A 17,478-nucleotide genomic window follows, 5' to 3' on the forward strand; every position below is an offset into this window, starting at 1 on the left:
AATGAGGTGGTTGAGTTCCAATTGAGGCACCTTTCTGGAGGAGTAAGAGCAAGGCAGAAGTACCAGAGTAAGGATATTCTCTACTGGAGGGCTAGGCAGTATCTGCTTTGATGGTGTAGAAGTGAGCTAGGACAGAGAACGTATAAACTAAGGCACTAGCATGTAAAGTCCTCAGTCTGTTCGATTCTATTGACAGAAAAATCCTATATTCTTATGAGAATATCAATTACTGGATAGTTTTAAATGAATCAATAGAATTATCTGGCAAATCCTAGGAATTTGTGGACATTTTGGATAGTCTTAGGTATTAATATTCCGGGACCACCACACCTTGTCAAGCATTGTGCCAGATATCTGGCCCTCGTTGGAGTGATCTTGACTCAGGAACTCTTTCTCAGTCTTTTTAGCATTAGGAATGTTCTATACCACTGAAGCAGGACCAGAGACTCACTCAACATCAAGTCTCATTGTGTGTGTGTGTGTGTGTGTGTGTGTAGGACATTAACATAACATCCAAGGAGACTATTTTTTGGTCCATAAGTACTTAAATTTCTAGATACTTAATAATAGGATATAGACATATAAAATAGAGTGTGGATTAGAGATGGATATGAAGCCAATCATTATGTGTACATTACTATTATACTTATTTTTTATATTACATTATTACATTATTATTATGCTACATTATTATTATACATTATTATTATACTTCAGATTGAACAAAAGTAGAACTTGTTCAGATAAAATCCTACTACATACCATTGGGCATAATAGTCATCTAAGAAGCATTTCTATAAAAAAGCATTTATCTAGTCACTTACTTTTGGCATAATCTGTTTTACTGGATTGACAAAATATTATATTTGATACAGATTGACATTAATAATAATATCACTGTGGGAGAAGCACCTATGGGATTTCCTAACATCATGTAAGCATAAAGGTTTGGCTCAGTAAAGAGGTGGCAGCTGGTGTGGAGTATAAGCAGACAGACATATGTCTAGGAAGTCACTGTCTCTTGGCAACTGAGAAAGACCCATATTAAGGATGAAACATTCCCTCAACCTTGCCAAGTCCTAGTGCTGGCATCTTGTAAGGATGAGTTAGACACTTAAGAGTTTTTTTTTTAAATACAAAAAGTAAGTACTTTGAAGTAAATCTTCAAACCCTTTGTAGATATCACATTTCAAAAGAAATATAACAATGGATTTTGTCACATGGTCTACATAAATTCCTCAAACACTATACATGAGTTCATTTGCAGAGAATTATTGTAAGTAAAATGAAGGCCTGTGTCTCTTTACTTTTTACGTTTTGCTTGATTTGTGTATCCTTATGCTTGAGCATTTATGACTTACTTTTCTCCTTTATGTAGCTGTGATAGGGAAAGTAATTTTATGGAATATTTCTTCATGTTTCTTTCACTTCATGGATTAAATGTCCCATTATTAGTTGATAAGGCTAATAATGAGAATCACAGGAAAAATGCCCAAAAGATATCTCATGGTGCAGCTCAGATCCCATAGTGATTATGATAGTAAGTAACAGATACAGGAATCAGAGATCATTACCAAGCCAGAACCAGGGAAACATCACTGTAACTACTGCACAGTTGTACATCCAAGTTTTTGCTTTGTATTTCCTAGATGTAATTCTTGGTTATTTGGACTCTCAGTTTAGAATCAGAATTGGTGGAGAAAAATAAGGAACTTTGTAGTATAATAGACACTCCTTCTCTGTAATAATGTGAAATTCTAACATTAATAGTCATTCTTTAAATTCCTTTCCTTTACAGTTTAATTTTTTTATTTTAAAAAATACCATGCAATAATGGTACAATATTTAAAAATCAATCAATATCATCATACACCACACCAACAAAAAGAAGAACAAAAATCACATGATCATCTCAATAGATGCTGAAAAAGCATTTGACAAAATTCAATATCTATTCATGATAAAAACTCTCAACAAAATGGGTATAGAGGGCAAGTACCTCAACATAATAAAGGCCATATATGACAAACCCACAGCCAGCATCATACTTAACAGTGAAAAGCTGAAATCTTTTCCTCTAAGATTGGGAACAAGACAAGGATGCCCACTTTCACCACTTTTATTCAACATAGTGCTGGAGGTCCTAGCTATGGCAATCAGACAACACAAAGAGATAAGAGGCATCCAAACTTGTAAGGAAGAGGTTAAACTCTCACTATTTGCAGATGACATGATGTTATACATAGAAAACTCTAGAGAATCCACCAAAAAAACTAATAGAACTAATAACTGAATTCAACAAAGTTGCAGGATACAAAATTAATATACAGAACTATGTTGCATTCCTATATACTGACAAAAAACAGCAGGAAGAGAAATCAGGAAAACAACTCCATTTACAAGTGCATCAAAAAGAATAGAATACCTAGGAATAAACCTAATCAAGGAGGTGAAAGAACTATACCCTGAAACCTACAAGACAGTCATGAGAGAAATTAAAGGAGACACCAATAAATGGAAATCTATCCCATGCTCACACATAGGAAGAATCAATATTGTCAAAACGGCCATCCTACCCAAAGCAATCTACAGATTCAGTGCAATTCCTATCAAAATATCAACAGCATTCTTCAATGAATTAGAATGAAAAGTTCTAAAATTCATATGGAACCACAGAAGATCCCAAATAGCCAAAGCAATCCTGAGAAAGAACAAAGCAGGGGGGATTATACTCCCTCACTTCAAGCTCCATTACAAAGCTACAGTAATCAAAACAACTTGGTACTGGCACAAGAACAGACCCATAGATCAATGGAACAGAATAGCTTAGGTATAAAACCATGCATATATGGTCAATTAATATATGATAAAAGAGCCATGAATATACAATAGGGAAAAGACAGCCTCTTCAATAACTGGTGTTGGCAAAACTGGACAGCTACATGCAAGAGAATGAAACTGGATTATTGTCTAACTCCAAACATAAAGGTAAACTCAAAGTGGATCAAAGACCTGAATTTAAGTCATGAAACCACAAAACTCTTAGAAGAAAATATTGACAAAAATCTCTTGAATATAAACACAAGCAACTTCCTGAACACTTACCCTTGGGCAAGGGAAACAAAATAAAAAATGAACAAGTGGACTACATCAAATTAAAAACCTGCACAGCAAAGGACACCATCAGCAGAACAAAAAGTCATCCTACAGTATGGGAGAATGTATTTGTAAATGATTTATCTGATAAGGGGTTAACATCCAAAATATATAAAGAACTCACACACCTCAACACACCAAAAACAAACACCCTACCAAACTATGGGTGGAGGATCTGAGGAGATATTTCTCTAAAGAAGAAATACAGATGGCCAACAGGCACATGAAAAGATGCTCCACATCACTAATTATCAGGGAAATGCAAATTAAAACCACAGTGAGATATCACCTCACACCAGTTAGGATGGTCAACATCCAAAAGCCAAGAAACAACAAATGCTGGTGAGAATGTGGAGAAAGGGGGACTCTCCTACACTTTTGGTGGGAATGTAAATTGTTTCAACCATTGTGGAAAGCAATATGGAGGTTCCTCAAAAGACAAAAAATAGAAATACCATTTGACCCAGGAATTCTACTCCTAGGAATTTGCCCAAAGAAAACAAGATTCCTGATTCAAAAAGACATACGCACCCCTATATTTATCACAGCACTATTTATAATAGCCAAGATATGGAAGCAACCTAAGTGTCCATCAATAGATAAATGGATAAACAAGAGATGGTACATATACACAATGGAATATTATTCATCTATAAAAGGAAAAACCCCTACCATTTGCAACAACATGGATGGAGCTAGAGGGTATTATGCTCTGTGAAATAAGCCAGGCAGAGAAAGACAAGTACCAAATGACTTCACTCATTTGTGGAGTACAAAAACAAAGCAAAACTGAAGGAATAAAATAACAGCAGGCTCACAGACACTGAGAAGGGACTACTGGTTACCAAAAGGGAAGGGTTAGGGATGGTGCGTGGGAAGGAGAAGGGGGTTAAGGGGCACTATAATTTGTAGTCACAATATAGGTAGATAACGGTGAAGGCAGTACAGCATGGAGAAGACAATTAATGACTCTGTAACATCTTACTATGCTGATAGTGACCACAATAGAGGGGGTGAGGGCTTGATAATATGGGTGAATGTTGAAACCACTGTGTTGTTTATGTGAAACCATCATAAGATTATATATCAATGATACTTTAATGCAAATAAATTTAAAAAAAAGAATAAACAGTAAAAATATACCATGCAGTAAAATTGACCCTTTTAAGAGCATAGTTGTGCAAATTTCAAAACGTGTATAAATATGTGTAATTATCACCAAAATAAAGCTATTGAAAACTTGTAATCCTATTTTAAGAGTAAAATATTTTTCATCATCAATTCACAATAAGGCAGTAGTGACTTATAAAACACATATTCCTCAGTTCTGGAGGAATCAAGATCCAGAGAGAAAAGATACTAAAAGAAAGATAGTAAAAGAAAAGAAAATATGAAGAAAAGCAAATGACAGAAACCTAACTTCCTTATCAGTTTTGCAAAATTACATGAAAGAATTAAAGCCCACTTCAGTTCTTTTCCTGTTTTCCAGGAGCCTGGTGAAAAGCAATAAAAGTATATTTCATGTGTAAATTTTACAAACTGCAGTGATATTTTATTTTTCAGATAAGTGGCTGCCACAATAAAAACTGATATAAATTAGTAAGCAATGTCTTCTCTACTGTTCTTAGACACTAAAAAGAGGTGAATCTCTTTTTGTCTGGGGAAGCAGATGAAAAACTTTTGGATTAGGCTGAGGCAAATGAATTCTTTAACATTAAAACCAGAAGTTAAAGTTTTGACAAACTAAACCAAAATTTTGTCTTTTTTCTTTAATATAAGTAAGGAACACTCTCATTTCTAAAATAAATGGACTTCTCCAAAACTCTCTAATGGATTGAGGACAATACAAAGAATGATATAGGTCAGAGAATTTAAATGCAGGACTGTTTAAGCCTATCTAAGATTGCTGGGTATCCAGGCTTTAAGTCAATAGATATTTTATTGTTGTAAACCATCCCTAGGAGTTCTGAATATTCTACATATGCCTGACAGTTTCATATGTTGACATGATCTTGGATTTTTGCCAAAGAGAGATGAAGCCCTAATCTTGACAATGTAGGCAAAAACAGCAGCTTTGATTACTTTAACTCTTTTCCTGAATTCTTACAATGGTATTGCTCCAATAAAAACAAGGGCTCTTATCAAGCTTCAAATGATCCTAAATATTCAAACTCTCAATTCAAGAAACATCAGTAAATAAATTAATCCTATTGTGTTGTGTCATTGGTTAGCAATGGAATCTAGACCAGAGTCCTAGTTTTCCCATTACTATTCTTATTATAGATATTAAAAAATGCCTAGTGTGTTATGTACTGATTGAGATTTATATATCCCTAACAGGAGGAAGGATCTGTCAATGTATTGATTTACAGCCTTGATGCCCATTTCACATTTTAAGTATTTTTTATGGAAATAGACTTAAATACAAATCTAATTTATTGCTCTGCAAGAACAGATGGTGATTGGAAATGTTCTTTAAGCTATTTATTAAATTTAATACACTGTTCCCAGTTGCTGTTGGAACTTTTCACTAGTACTGAAACTCCCTTAATTTGGTTTCTCTAAATGATTGGTCTTGAAATTTTGTGTGCATAATAACCTCCTGTGGAATTTGTTTTCAATGCATTACCAGAGGTTGTGATTTGAAGATCTGAGTAAGAAGCTAGAAATCGGCATTTTTAAACAGGCACCAAAGTAATTCTCATGTCACTGGCAGGCAACCATACACTGAGAAAGGGTATTTCGACTGAAAATAAAAATTTCATGTCCACATACAGAATAAAACAAGAGTTCTATACATACCCTTTACTTTATTCCAGAGGGATGTATGCACCTACTTCCAAAATAATTACTATTCTAAAGCTTCTAATTAATTCCTTATCCTATAGGAAGTACACTAAAACAAGTCACAAAGAATTTTAGGTTCCTTTATAATGTTTAGTATAAGTATCCACACCAGGAGATATTCAGGAAGGAGATTCAGTAAGAAAATCAAAGATCCAAAGTGGCTTATTTGTTTTTTAGATCTAGAAGAGACCTAACAGATATTATCTAGACCAGGGGGTCAGCAAACTAAAGCCTGCAGTCAGATCTGGCCTGCTGCCTGGTTTTGTACAACTCAGAAACTAAGATGGGTTGTGACATGTTAAAGTAGGTTTTAAAAATCCAAATAAATATAATATTTAGTGGCATGTGGAAATTCTATGAAATTCAAATTTCAGTATCAATAAATAAAGATTTATTGGAAGACAGCCATGTTCATTTGCAAATGACATGTGGTTACTTTTGTACTTTTGTACTACAACAGCAGAATCCAGTAGTTGTGACTCAGCTTCCCAGGCAAAAAGCTTTTAATTTTTATGTAATCAAATTTATCAATATTTTCCTGATGTTGAGTCATGGTTGAAAAGGTTTTTCTTTATTATAAAAGGAACTTAATCACTGGTTTCTTCTAGCTTTTTTTCCTTGTATTTTTTACATAGACCTGCATAGTAGGATATATTTTAAGGACAAAAAAGGTGTAAATAAATCCAAAACATCATTTAGTGGTTCTATAATTAGGCTTGTTAGTATTATTTTGAAGCTATTTTATATAAATTTTGGGAGAAAGAAAATAAGTAATTCTGTCAATGTTAGGCACCAAGAGTTTCAGCATAAGAAAAAAAAAGATACAAACAGAAACTCAAGGAATCAGGTAAAAACCCTGACACATTATATTTGATATGAAATTGTCAATATTAACTCATTATTTCTAAAAATTATATTTGTTAGTCTTGAAAGAACTTAGAAGCAATGACAATACAATATATATGGGCATTCTTAGCTCCCTGATGAGTGAGTCCCATTAAAAGGAACTAAGAATCCTTAAAAAAAATGTACAAAGATTTCAAAGACAAAAGGAAGAAGTCAGAAGAACATAGGAGCCAAAATTGGCTCGGGTTGAGCATCAAAAAGAAAAAAATGACTATAATGGATTAAAATACACTGACTATATATTAAAATTCATGTGCCTTCAATGATGCTCAAAAAAGAAATCCCCCCTAAAAGGGGAAAAATCTTTCATTTGTTTCCATTAGAGGTGACTATTAATAGGTAGGTATGTAGGTAGATAGACAGATAGGGATATAAAATAAATAGTGTTCTGAAAATCTGTAATTAAAAGGAAAGAATTAAATATTTATTCTGTCTTACTAGTAGGAAGCATATTTCAATGTAGCCAAATACGTAGCAACTGAGTGGGATTTATTTCAGGAATTCCAAGATAGCTCAAAATTAGGAAATCCATTGATAAAACTCATCATTAATGGCTGTAGGGTAAAAAAAATCAAACAATAACCTTCATGAGTGTTGAAAAAGCATTTGACAAAATTAACAATCATTCTTGATTTTTAAAAAAATCACTCTATAAGATAGGAATTGATACATTTTTCCTAATGTGATAAAATATATCTCTTTCAGATTCAAATAGAGTAGAGTTATGGTACTAATACATATTTTAAAAACTGTTTATGATGAATAGTAATACAAGAATCATTTCTACTAAAGTCATAAACAAGACAAAAATGCCCGTATTACCACTATTATTTAACATTGTATTGGAGGTAAATAGGTAAGAGAAAGATGTTAGAAGTATAAAAACTGAAAAGGAAGAAGGAAAACTATTATTTGCAGAAAATATAGTTGCCTCTCTAGAAAACCCAAGCAATCAACTAAAAATGTACTACAAACAATAAGAAAAAAATAAGGTAGCACACTACAAAAATACACAGAAATTAACTACTTTCAAATGATGTATTCAAATGATCTCTAGACAGAAAATGTAATGGAAGAAGAAAGACCCACTTACAATTGCAAAAAAATGATAAAATAACTACTAATAAATCTAGTGAGATGCAAAACTATATAAAAAAACTTTAAGACAACACTAATGGATACAAAATAAGATAAGCAACTGGAAAGATGAACATTCTCAGACAGAAATACTTGTCACTATTAAAGATATTGATTTGTTCTAAGTTAATGAATAAACTTAATCAGATTGCAATAAAAATTCCCATAAAGTTTGTTTTGGTGTTCTCTCTCTTGCTTTTTTTCCAAGTAGATAAATCAATCCTAAAGTCTGTATTAAAAAGTAAATACAAGAATAGACAAAAGTGGTCAAAAAAAAAGAACAAATAATAATGACTAGTATAGTCAGATACATTGAAATATATGTAAAAGTCTCAATAATTAAAACAGTGTGTTGCTTGTATATGAATAAGGAGATAGAACAATGGAATAGGATAGGAAAATTCAGAAATATACTCCAATATCTACAGTAACTTAGTAATGAAGTTTCATCTCAAAACTGGGGCAAAGATAGACTATTCAGCAATTGTTATTGGGATTACTATGTAGCCATTTGGAAAGGATAAAGTTGGATCCATATCTTGCATCTTACACTAGGATAAATTCCAAATCGATCAATATTTTAAATGAAAATTAAAATAATAACAATTACAGAAGAAAACGTGGGGGATTACCTTAATACCTTGAAATGTAACATTGACTCAAAATCCAGAAACCATAAAATAAAAGTAAATAAATTCGACCACATAGAAATAAAAAAGTCTTCTGCATCACAAAAGATAAAATGGCAGGTCAAAACAGAGGAAAATATTTGTAACTCATTCACCTGCTTTTGTATAAAAGGAAAAAAATTAAGAATCCATGTTTGCATTTGCTTGTGTACATAAAGAAACTCTGAAAGGAGCCATTGAAAATTAAGAATTATAGTTATTTATGGCAGAAGTGGAGTACTGTGAAGATGAAGGAAAAGAATGGGAGAGAAACTTTTCGCTGTATAAATCTTTACATTTTGGCTTTGACCAGGTGAGTATAATGCCTATCTGAAAAGCTATATTTTTTCCAACTCCCTACTCTTATACTTTTGAGTGCAGGGAGGCATATAATAAACAAATAAATATATACATAGGGTCCTAGTGAGATACCTAAATCCATGAATACAGGGATTTACTTAATATACTTCACTAGTCTTCACAGTGCCTTGTAAACAGTGAAGCTCAAAAAATGCTTTTTGAATAATTGTAAAATTTCTTGTTTTAAGCCTTGTTTGTATGCTTGTGTTATTTTTCTACTTGTTTTTCAATGTAAGGAGCTAAAAAATATGCCAACTGGAAATATAACAAATTGTACCTGTTAGAGAGAGTGTTGGGAATGTGTATCTTCAGCTCTTCTGTGACATCTCTCATCACCCTCTGATAGCCAGACATTTCTGAGTCTTTGATATAATAAGGATTGTTTCTCATTAAGTATTCCCCCAAATAATTGATGGGATCAAACTTGGTTGGAATATCAACTTCTGCCAAAAGCTTCTTCTTTTCCACTTGCATTAACATTTTTTCCACTCCAGGAACTAAGGTGGGCAGAAGTTTGTCAAGCAAATATGCACGTGTGTTCAGTGTCATATGCTCAGTATTAAACCACTCTTTGGCCAAATTATCCTTAGGGAGTTGTTTTTCAGCCTTTTTTTCTAATTCTTTCATCAGGTTATCCTTATCTATTATTTTTTGCTGCATTGCCCGGGCTTTTGCCTCCACTCTTTCAAAAAGATTTTTCTTCCATGGTTGTTCCAGCTTTGAATCCAGTACAGTTTGATCTAAATCAAAAATCACTTTTGCAGGTTTTCTAACCACAATGTTCTTTGAGATTCCAACATTAGAGTCCTTTATTAAACAAACAGGGATTTTTGGCTGCTCCTCCAGGTTTAATTCTGAGGGGAAAAAAGTGAAATGTAAGAAATATATTTGAAGTAGATTTTAATCTGCTACTACAGAGTATTATTAGAAAAGATTTTTTATATCCATTTATGTGGTGTGCTCAAATATACCAGAAAGTAACAGAAAGTCAGACAATACTAATTTTAACCATCAGGACATTTATTGTTGACCTAATCAGAAGTCATTCAGCAGCTCAGCATTTTCATTACATACCTGGTCTATTTCTATTGTTCTTTATTCATATTTTGTGTTCAAACCTCAGGATCATAAGACAGTTATTGTAGCTCCAGGCATCACTTCTTAACAGGAAAAAAGGATTGAGGACAAAGGGACTTTTTCCTCTTGAGGTTCTATTTCATTATTCAAGAAGAGAATATCCCAAACTCCTTGTTCCAATGACTTTCTTTTACATATATCACATGTAATTAGGTTACATGCCCACCCCTAGACCAATAGCTGATAAAGGGAAAAGGGATTTCTATGATTAGCTTTGAACAATCTTAATTTATTCCTTCATGTCAGGGTTCAGGCCAAGTTCTCTGATCAAGTGATTCAAGTGATTTTCATCTGCTACAAAACTGAGGTTCACTTGGCAGACAAAAAGGTGGAGAATGTCTGCTCAGTAGACAGTGAAGAGAGTCTATCACACATGTACATTTAAATAAATTTCTTCCCATTTCATATTTCTAGCCTCCTTTATGTTTTCATTTTTTAAAAATGCAGGATGAAGATAGTGGACTGAGAACAGGCATCTACATACCCTCATTACCAATGTCTCTAGAAATGACAGAAAAGGTAGTGTGTGCATATGTGTGTGTATTTTAATATAAACATAAGATTGCTGGCAATCACAAAGACAGCCTTTAGCAGTCAGAAATTTCGAGGGTGTTTCAAAAATGTAAGGTAATAGGATTTGATTGAAGGAATTATAGGACTAGAAAGATAGAGAAGAAGATCACTGGGAAATTTGAGAGCAGCCTTGAGGCACCCTAAGTTTAAAGGACGTAGATATGAGTAGCAGGGGAATGACTGACCTTTTGTGTGTTTTCATCCCCATTTGATCTAATCAGGCACCAGAGGTGTTCACCCTTGCACTGAGATAAGGGGATTTGGTCTAGAGAGGCAGGATAATGCCTCCACATACAGGGGAACTGACTTGCTGACAGACTTCACTGTTTGCACTTCTTACTTTCCTTCACATTCACTAGCAGTGGGATACAGAAAACAGAAACTCTGTTTCACAGAAAAGCAAATAGGGATTCCCAAATACAAATGCAAGCACACACACAAGAATTACTAAACACTTAAAGAAAACTATCTCCATGACCAAATTCAACAAATGCAATAATTGATGCTACCTAAGGAAATAATATTACTAGAATGAGTGTAAGGAGTCTCCAAAAGAATTGTAATTAATAAGTTGAGCAGAACAATCAGAGTTTAAAAAAAGAATGCTATGGATGTGGTGGGGAAAAAAATAATTAAGAGAGTTTGGACACCTAGTATTCAGATCGTCTTTTCTATATTCCCAGTTAAAAGGAAAATCAGGAAGTGGATTAAAGATGGCGGCATGAGAGGAGAAACAGTGGCTTCCTCCTAAAACTGGATACAATTAGAAAATATAGTTGGAGCAACTAATCCAGAGAGAGCAACAGTAAAGAGGATGGCGCCAGACTGCATACACCTGGAGAAAAGAGCAGACCTCACCTAACCGGGTAATGTACCAGAGCTGTGGCTCTGCGGGACCTGAGCCCCTCCCCCACCCCAGCTCACTGGCAGGAGGAAGAGAAGCGGAGCAGGGAGGGAGTGGAAGGCTTGGGACTGCTGAATATCTAGTTCAGGAGATCTGCTCTGGTAGCACAAACCTACATTTCATGGTACTTTCATCATATTCTTCTGATTAAGGGGTTGGAAAGCTGGGACAGGTGGAGTTCCTGGGGAGACTGGGATTCTGGCCACTTGTGGAAAGCAGGGATCCATATCTGGCTGCTCTGGGATAAAAGTTTATATCTGTGTGCTCGGCCCACTGGTTCAGGCAGTGGAGACAGGCACAGCAGCCAGGAGGCAGGGAACAGCTCTTTCCTCCCCCCAGGCATCAGTACTGCTCCCCTGCAACCCCGACATTGCTTCAGGGGCTGAGCAGATCCAGAATACAGCTTCTGGACACTAGAGGGCGCCATATACAAACATGAAACGCTAAAGGAACCTTGTCCAGAGTAAAATTATTAATACAACTCCCGAGAAAGATGTAAATGATATGGACCTCGTGACTCTTCCTGAAAGGGAGTTCAAAATAAAAATCATCAACATGCTAATGGAGGTATGGAAAGACATCCAAGAACTCAGGAATGAATTCAGGTTGGAGGTCCAATCGTTGAAGAGCATGATGGAGGGTATTAAAAGCAGGTTGGATATGGTGGAGGAGACGATAAATGAAATAGAAACTAGAGAAGAGGAATACAAAGAAGCTGAGGCACAGAGAGAAAAAAGGATCTCTAAGAGTGAAAGAATATTGAGAGAACTGTGTGACCAATCCAAACGGAACAATATTCGCATTATACAGGTACCAAAAGAAGAGAGAGAGAAAGGGAGAGAAAGAGTCTTTGAGGAGGTAGTTGCTGAAAACTTCCCCAGTCTGGGGAAGGAGATAGTCTCTCAGGCCATGGAGATCCACAGATCTCCCAACACAAGGGACCCAAGGAAGACAACACCAAGACATATAGTAATTAAAATGGAAAAGATCAAGGATAAGGACAGACTGTTAAAAACAGTCAGAGACAGAAATAAGACCACATAAAAAGGAAAGCCCATCAGGCTAACATCAGACTTCTCAGCAGAAACCTAATAGACTAGAAGGGAGTGGCATGATGTATTTAATGAAATGAAGCAGAAGGGCCTGGAACCAAGATCACTTTATCTGGCAGGTTATCATTTAAATTTGAAGGAGGGAATAAACAATTTCCAGATAAGCAAAAGCTGAGAGAATTTACCTCCCACAAACCATCTCTACAGTCTATTTTGGAGGGACTGCTGTAGATGGAAGTGTTCCTAAGGTTGAATAGCTGTCACCAGAGGTAATAAAACCACAATAAAGAAAGTAGAACAGCTAATTGCCAAGCAAATGCAAAATTAAATTAACTATCCCCAAAGTCAACGAAGGGATAGACAAAAAGTACAGAATATGACACCTAATATATAGAGAATTTAGGAGGAAGAAAAAAGGAGGAGAAACAGAAAAGAACCTTTAGATTGTTTGTAACAGCATACTAAGTGAGTTAAGTTAGACTCTTAGATAGTAAGGAAATTAACCTTGAACCTTTGGTAACCACGAATCTAAAGCCTGCAACAGCAGTAAGTACATACCTATTGATAATCACCTTAAATGTAAATGGACTGAATGCACCAATCAATAATCACCTTAAATGTAAATGGACTGAATGCACCAATCAAAATACACAGAGTAATAAAATGGAGAAAAAACAAGACCCATCTATATGCTGCTTACAAGAGACTCACCTCAAACCCAAAGATGTGCACAGACTAAAAGTCAAGGGATGGAAAAAGATATTCCATGCAAACAATAGGGAGAAAAAAGAGGTGTTGCAGCACTAGTATCAGACAAAATAGACTTCAAAACAAAGAAAATAACAAGAGATAAAGAAGGACATTACATAATTATAAAGGGGTCAGTCCAACAAGAGGATATAACCATTATAAATATATATGCACCCAACAAAGGAGCACCAGCATATGTGAAACAAATAAACACAGAACTGAAGGAGGAAATAGAATGCAATGCATTCATTTTAGAAGACATCAACATACCACTCACTCCAAAGGACAGATCCACCAGACAGAAAATAAGTAAGGACACAGAGGCACTGAACAACACACTAGAACAGATGGACCTAATAGACATCTACAGAACTCTACATGCAAAAGCAACAGGATACACATGCTTCTCAAGTGCTCATGGAACATTCTCCAGAATAGACCACATACTAGGCCACAAAAAGAGCCTCAGTAAATTCCAAAAGATTGAAATCCTACCAACCAACTTTTCAGACCACAAAGGTATAAAACTAGAAATAAATTGCACAAAGAAAGCAAAAAGGCCCACAAACACATGGAGGCTTAACAACATGCTCCTAAATAATCAATGGATCAACAACCAAATTAAAATAGAGATTAAGCAATATATGGAAACAAATGACAACAACAACACAAAGCCCCAAATTCTGTGGGATGCAGCATAAGTAGTGTTAAGAGGAAATCATACAGCAAGCCAGGCATATTTAAAGAAGGAAGAACAAACCCAAATGAATAGTCTAACGTCACAATTATCGAAATTGGAAAAAGAATAACAAATGAGGCCTAAAGTCAGCAGAAGGAGGGACATAATAAAGATCAGAGAAGAAATAAATAAAATTGAGAAGAACAGAACAATAGAAAAAATCAATGAAACCAAGAGCTGGTTCTTTGAGAAAATAAACAAAATAGATAAGCCTCTAGCCAGACTTATTAAGAGAAAAAGAGAATCAACAGAATCAGAAACAAGAAAGGAAACATCACAACGGACCCCACAGAAATATAAAGAATTATTAGAGAATACTATGAAAACCTATATACTAACAAGCTGGAACACCTGGAAGAAGTGGAAAACTTCCTAGAAAAATACAACCTTCCAAGACTGACCAAGAAAGAAACACAAAATCTAAACAAACCAATTACCAGCAAAGAAATTGAAGTGGTGATCAAAAAGCTATGCAAGAAAAAAAACCCCGGGCCAGATGGATTTACCTCGGAATTTTATCAGACATACAGAGAAGATACAATACTCATTCTCCTTAAAGTTTTCCAAAAAATAGAAGAGGAGGCAATACTCCCTAACTCATGTTATGAAGCCAACATCACCCTAATACCAAAACCAGGCAAAGACTCCACCAAAAAAGAAAACTACAGACCAATATCCTTAATGAATGCAGATGCAAAAATACTCAACAAAATATTAGCAAACTGAATTCAAAAATACATCAAAAGGATCATACACCATGACCAAGTGGGGTTCATCCCAGGGATGCAAGGATGGTACAACATTCGAAAATCCATCAACATCATCCACCGCATCAAAAAAAAGAAGGACAAAAAGCACATGATCATCTCCATAGATGCTGAAAAAGCATTTGACAAAATTCAACATCCATTCATGATAAAAACTCTCAACAAAATGGGTATAGAGGGCAAGTACCTCAACATAATAAAGGCCATATATGATAAACCCACAGCCAACATCATAGTGAACAGCATGAAGCTGAAAGCTTTTCCTCTGGGATAGGGAACCAGACAGGGATGCCCACTTTCCCCACTGTTATTCAACAGAGTACTGGAGGTCCTAGCCACGGCAATTAGACAAAAGAAAGAAATACAAGGAATCCAGATTGGTAAAGAAGAAGTTAAACTGCCACTATTTGCACATGAAATGATATGGTACATAAAAAACCCTAAAGACTCTACTCCAAAACTACTAGAACTGATATTGGAATACAGCAAAGTTGCAGGATACAAAATTAACACACACAGAAATCTGTGGCTTTCCTATACACTAACAATGAACTAATAGAAAGAGAAATCAGGAAAACAATTCCATTCACAATTGCATCAAAAAGAATAAAATACCTAGGAATAAACCTAACCAAGGAAGTGAAAGACCTATACAATGAAAACTATAAGACACTCTTATGAGAAATTAAAGAGGTCACTATCAAATGGAAACTCATCCCATGCTCATGGCTAGGAAGAATTAATATCGTCAAAATGGCCATCCTGCCAAAAGCAATATACAGATTTGATGCAATCCCTATCAAATTACCAATAACATTCTTCAACGAACTGCAACAAATAGTTCTAAAATTCATATGGAACCACCAAAGACCCTGAATAGCCAAAGCAATCCTGAGAAGGAAGAATAAAGTGAGGGGGGGATCTCGCTCCCCAACCTCAAGCTCTACTACAAAGCCACAGTAATCAAGACAATTTGGTACTGGCACAAGAACAGAGCCACAGACCACTGGAACAGAATAGAGACTCCAGACGTTAACCCAAAAATATATTATATTGTCAATTAATATATGATAAAGGAGCCATGGACATACAATGGGGAAATGACAGTCTCTTCAACAGATGGTGCTGGCAAAACTGGACAGCTACATGTAAGAGAATGAAACTGGATCACTGTCTAACCCCATACACAAAAGTGAATTTGAAATGGATCAAAGACTTGAATGTAAGTCATGAAACCATAAAACTCTTGGAAAAAAACATAGGCAAAAATCTCTTAGACATAAACATGAGTGACTTCTTCATGAACGTAATCTCCCCGGGCAAGGGAAACAAAAGCAAAAATGAACAAGTGGGACTATATCAAGCTGAAAAGCTTCTGTACAGCAAAGGACACCACCAATAGAACAAAAAGGTACCCTACAGTATGGGAGAATATATTCATAAATGACAGATCTGATAAAGGGTTGACATCCAAAATATATAAAGAGCTTACACACCTCAACAAACAAAAAGCAAACAATCCAATTAAAAAACGGGCAGAGATAACAGACTGTTCTCCAAAGAAGAAATTCAGATGGCCAACAGACACATGAAAAGATGCTCCACATCACTGGTCATCAGAGAAATGCAAATTAATACCACAATGAGATATCACCTCACACCAGTAAGGATCACCACGATCCAAAAGTCAGAGAACAACAAGTCTTGATGAGCTTGTGGAGAAAGGGGAACCCTACTACACTGCTGGTGGGAATGTAAATTAGTTCAACCATAGTGGAAAGCAGTATGGAGGTTCCTCAAAAAACTCAAAATAGAAATACCATTTGACCGAGGAATTCCACTTATAGGAATTTACCCGAAGAATGCAGCAGCCCACTTTGAAAAAGACATATGCACCCCTATGTTTATTGCAGCACTACTTACAGTAGCCAAGAAATGGAAGCAACCTAAGTGTCCATCAGTAGATGAATGGATAAAGATGTGGTACATATACATAATGGAATATTATTCAGTCATAAGAAGAAAACAAATCCTACCATTTGCACCAACATGGATGGAGCTAGAGGGTATTATGCTCAGTGAAATAAGCCAGGCAGAGAAAAATAAGTACCAAATGATTTCACTCATATGTGGAGTATAAGAACAAAGAAAAACTGGAGGAACAAAACAGCAGCAGAATCACAGAACTCAAGAATGGACTAACATTTGCCAAAGGGAAAGGAACTGGGGAGGATGGGTGGGAAGGGAGGGACAAGGGCGGGGAAAAAGAAAGGGGGCCTTACGATTAGCATGTATAATGTGTGGGGGGTCATAGGGAGGGATGTGCAACACAGAAGACAAGCAGTGATTCTACAGCATCTTACTATGCTGATGGACAGTGACTGTAATGGGGTTTGTTGGGGGGACTTGGTGAAGGGGGGGTAGTCTAGTAAATATAATGTTCTTCATATAATTGTAGATTAATGATAACAAAATGAATAAA

General features: G+C 35.4%; 1 protein-coding gene across 2 annotated transcripts in view; it reads right to left on the reverse strand.

Annotated features, from left to right (window-relative positions):
• The window catches only part of EFCAB5 (EF-hand calcium binding domain 5), a 130,491-nt gene that overhangs the window by 87,942 nt on the left and 25,071 nt on the right, over window positions 1-17,478 (reverse strand). For both annotated transcript variants that reach the window (XM_037022736.2, XM_073235065.1), the window contains exon 5: window positions 9,352-9,928. In XM_037022736.2, the coding sequence (XP_036878631.2) occupies window positions 9,352-9,928 (577 nt within the window). The remainder of the gene's footprint in view (window positions 1-9,351; window positions 9,929-17,478) is intronic.

This window comes from Manis javanica, chromosome 4, assembly GCF_040802235.1.
Source record: "Manis javanica isolate MJ-LG chromosome 4, MJ_LKY, whole genome shotgun sequence".
Lineage (NCBI taxonomy): Eukaryota > Metazoa > Chordata > Mammalia > Pholidota > Manidae > Manis > Manis javanica.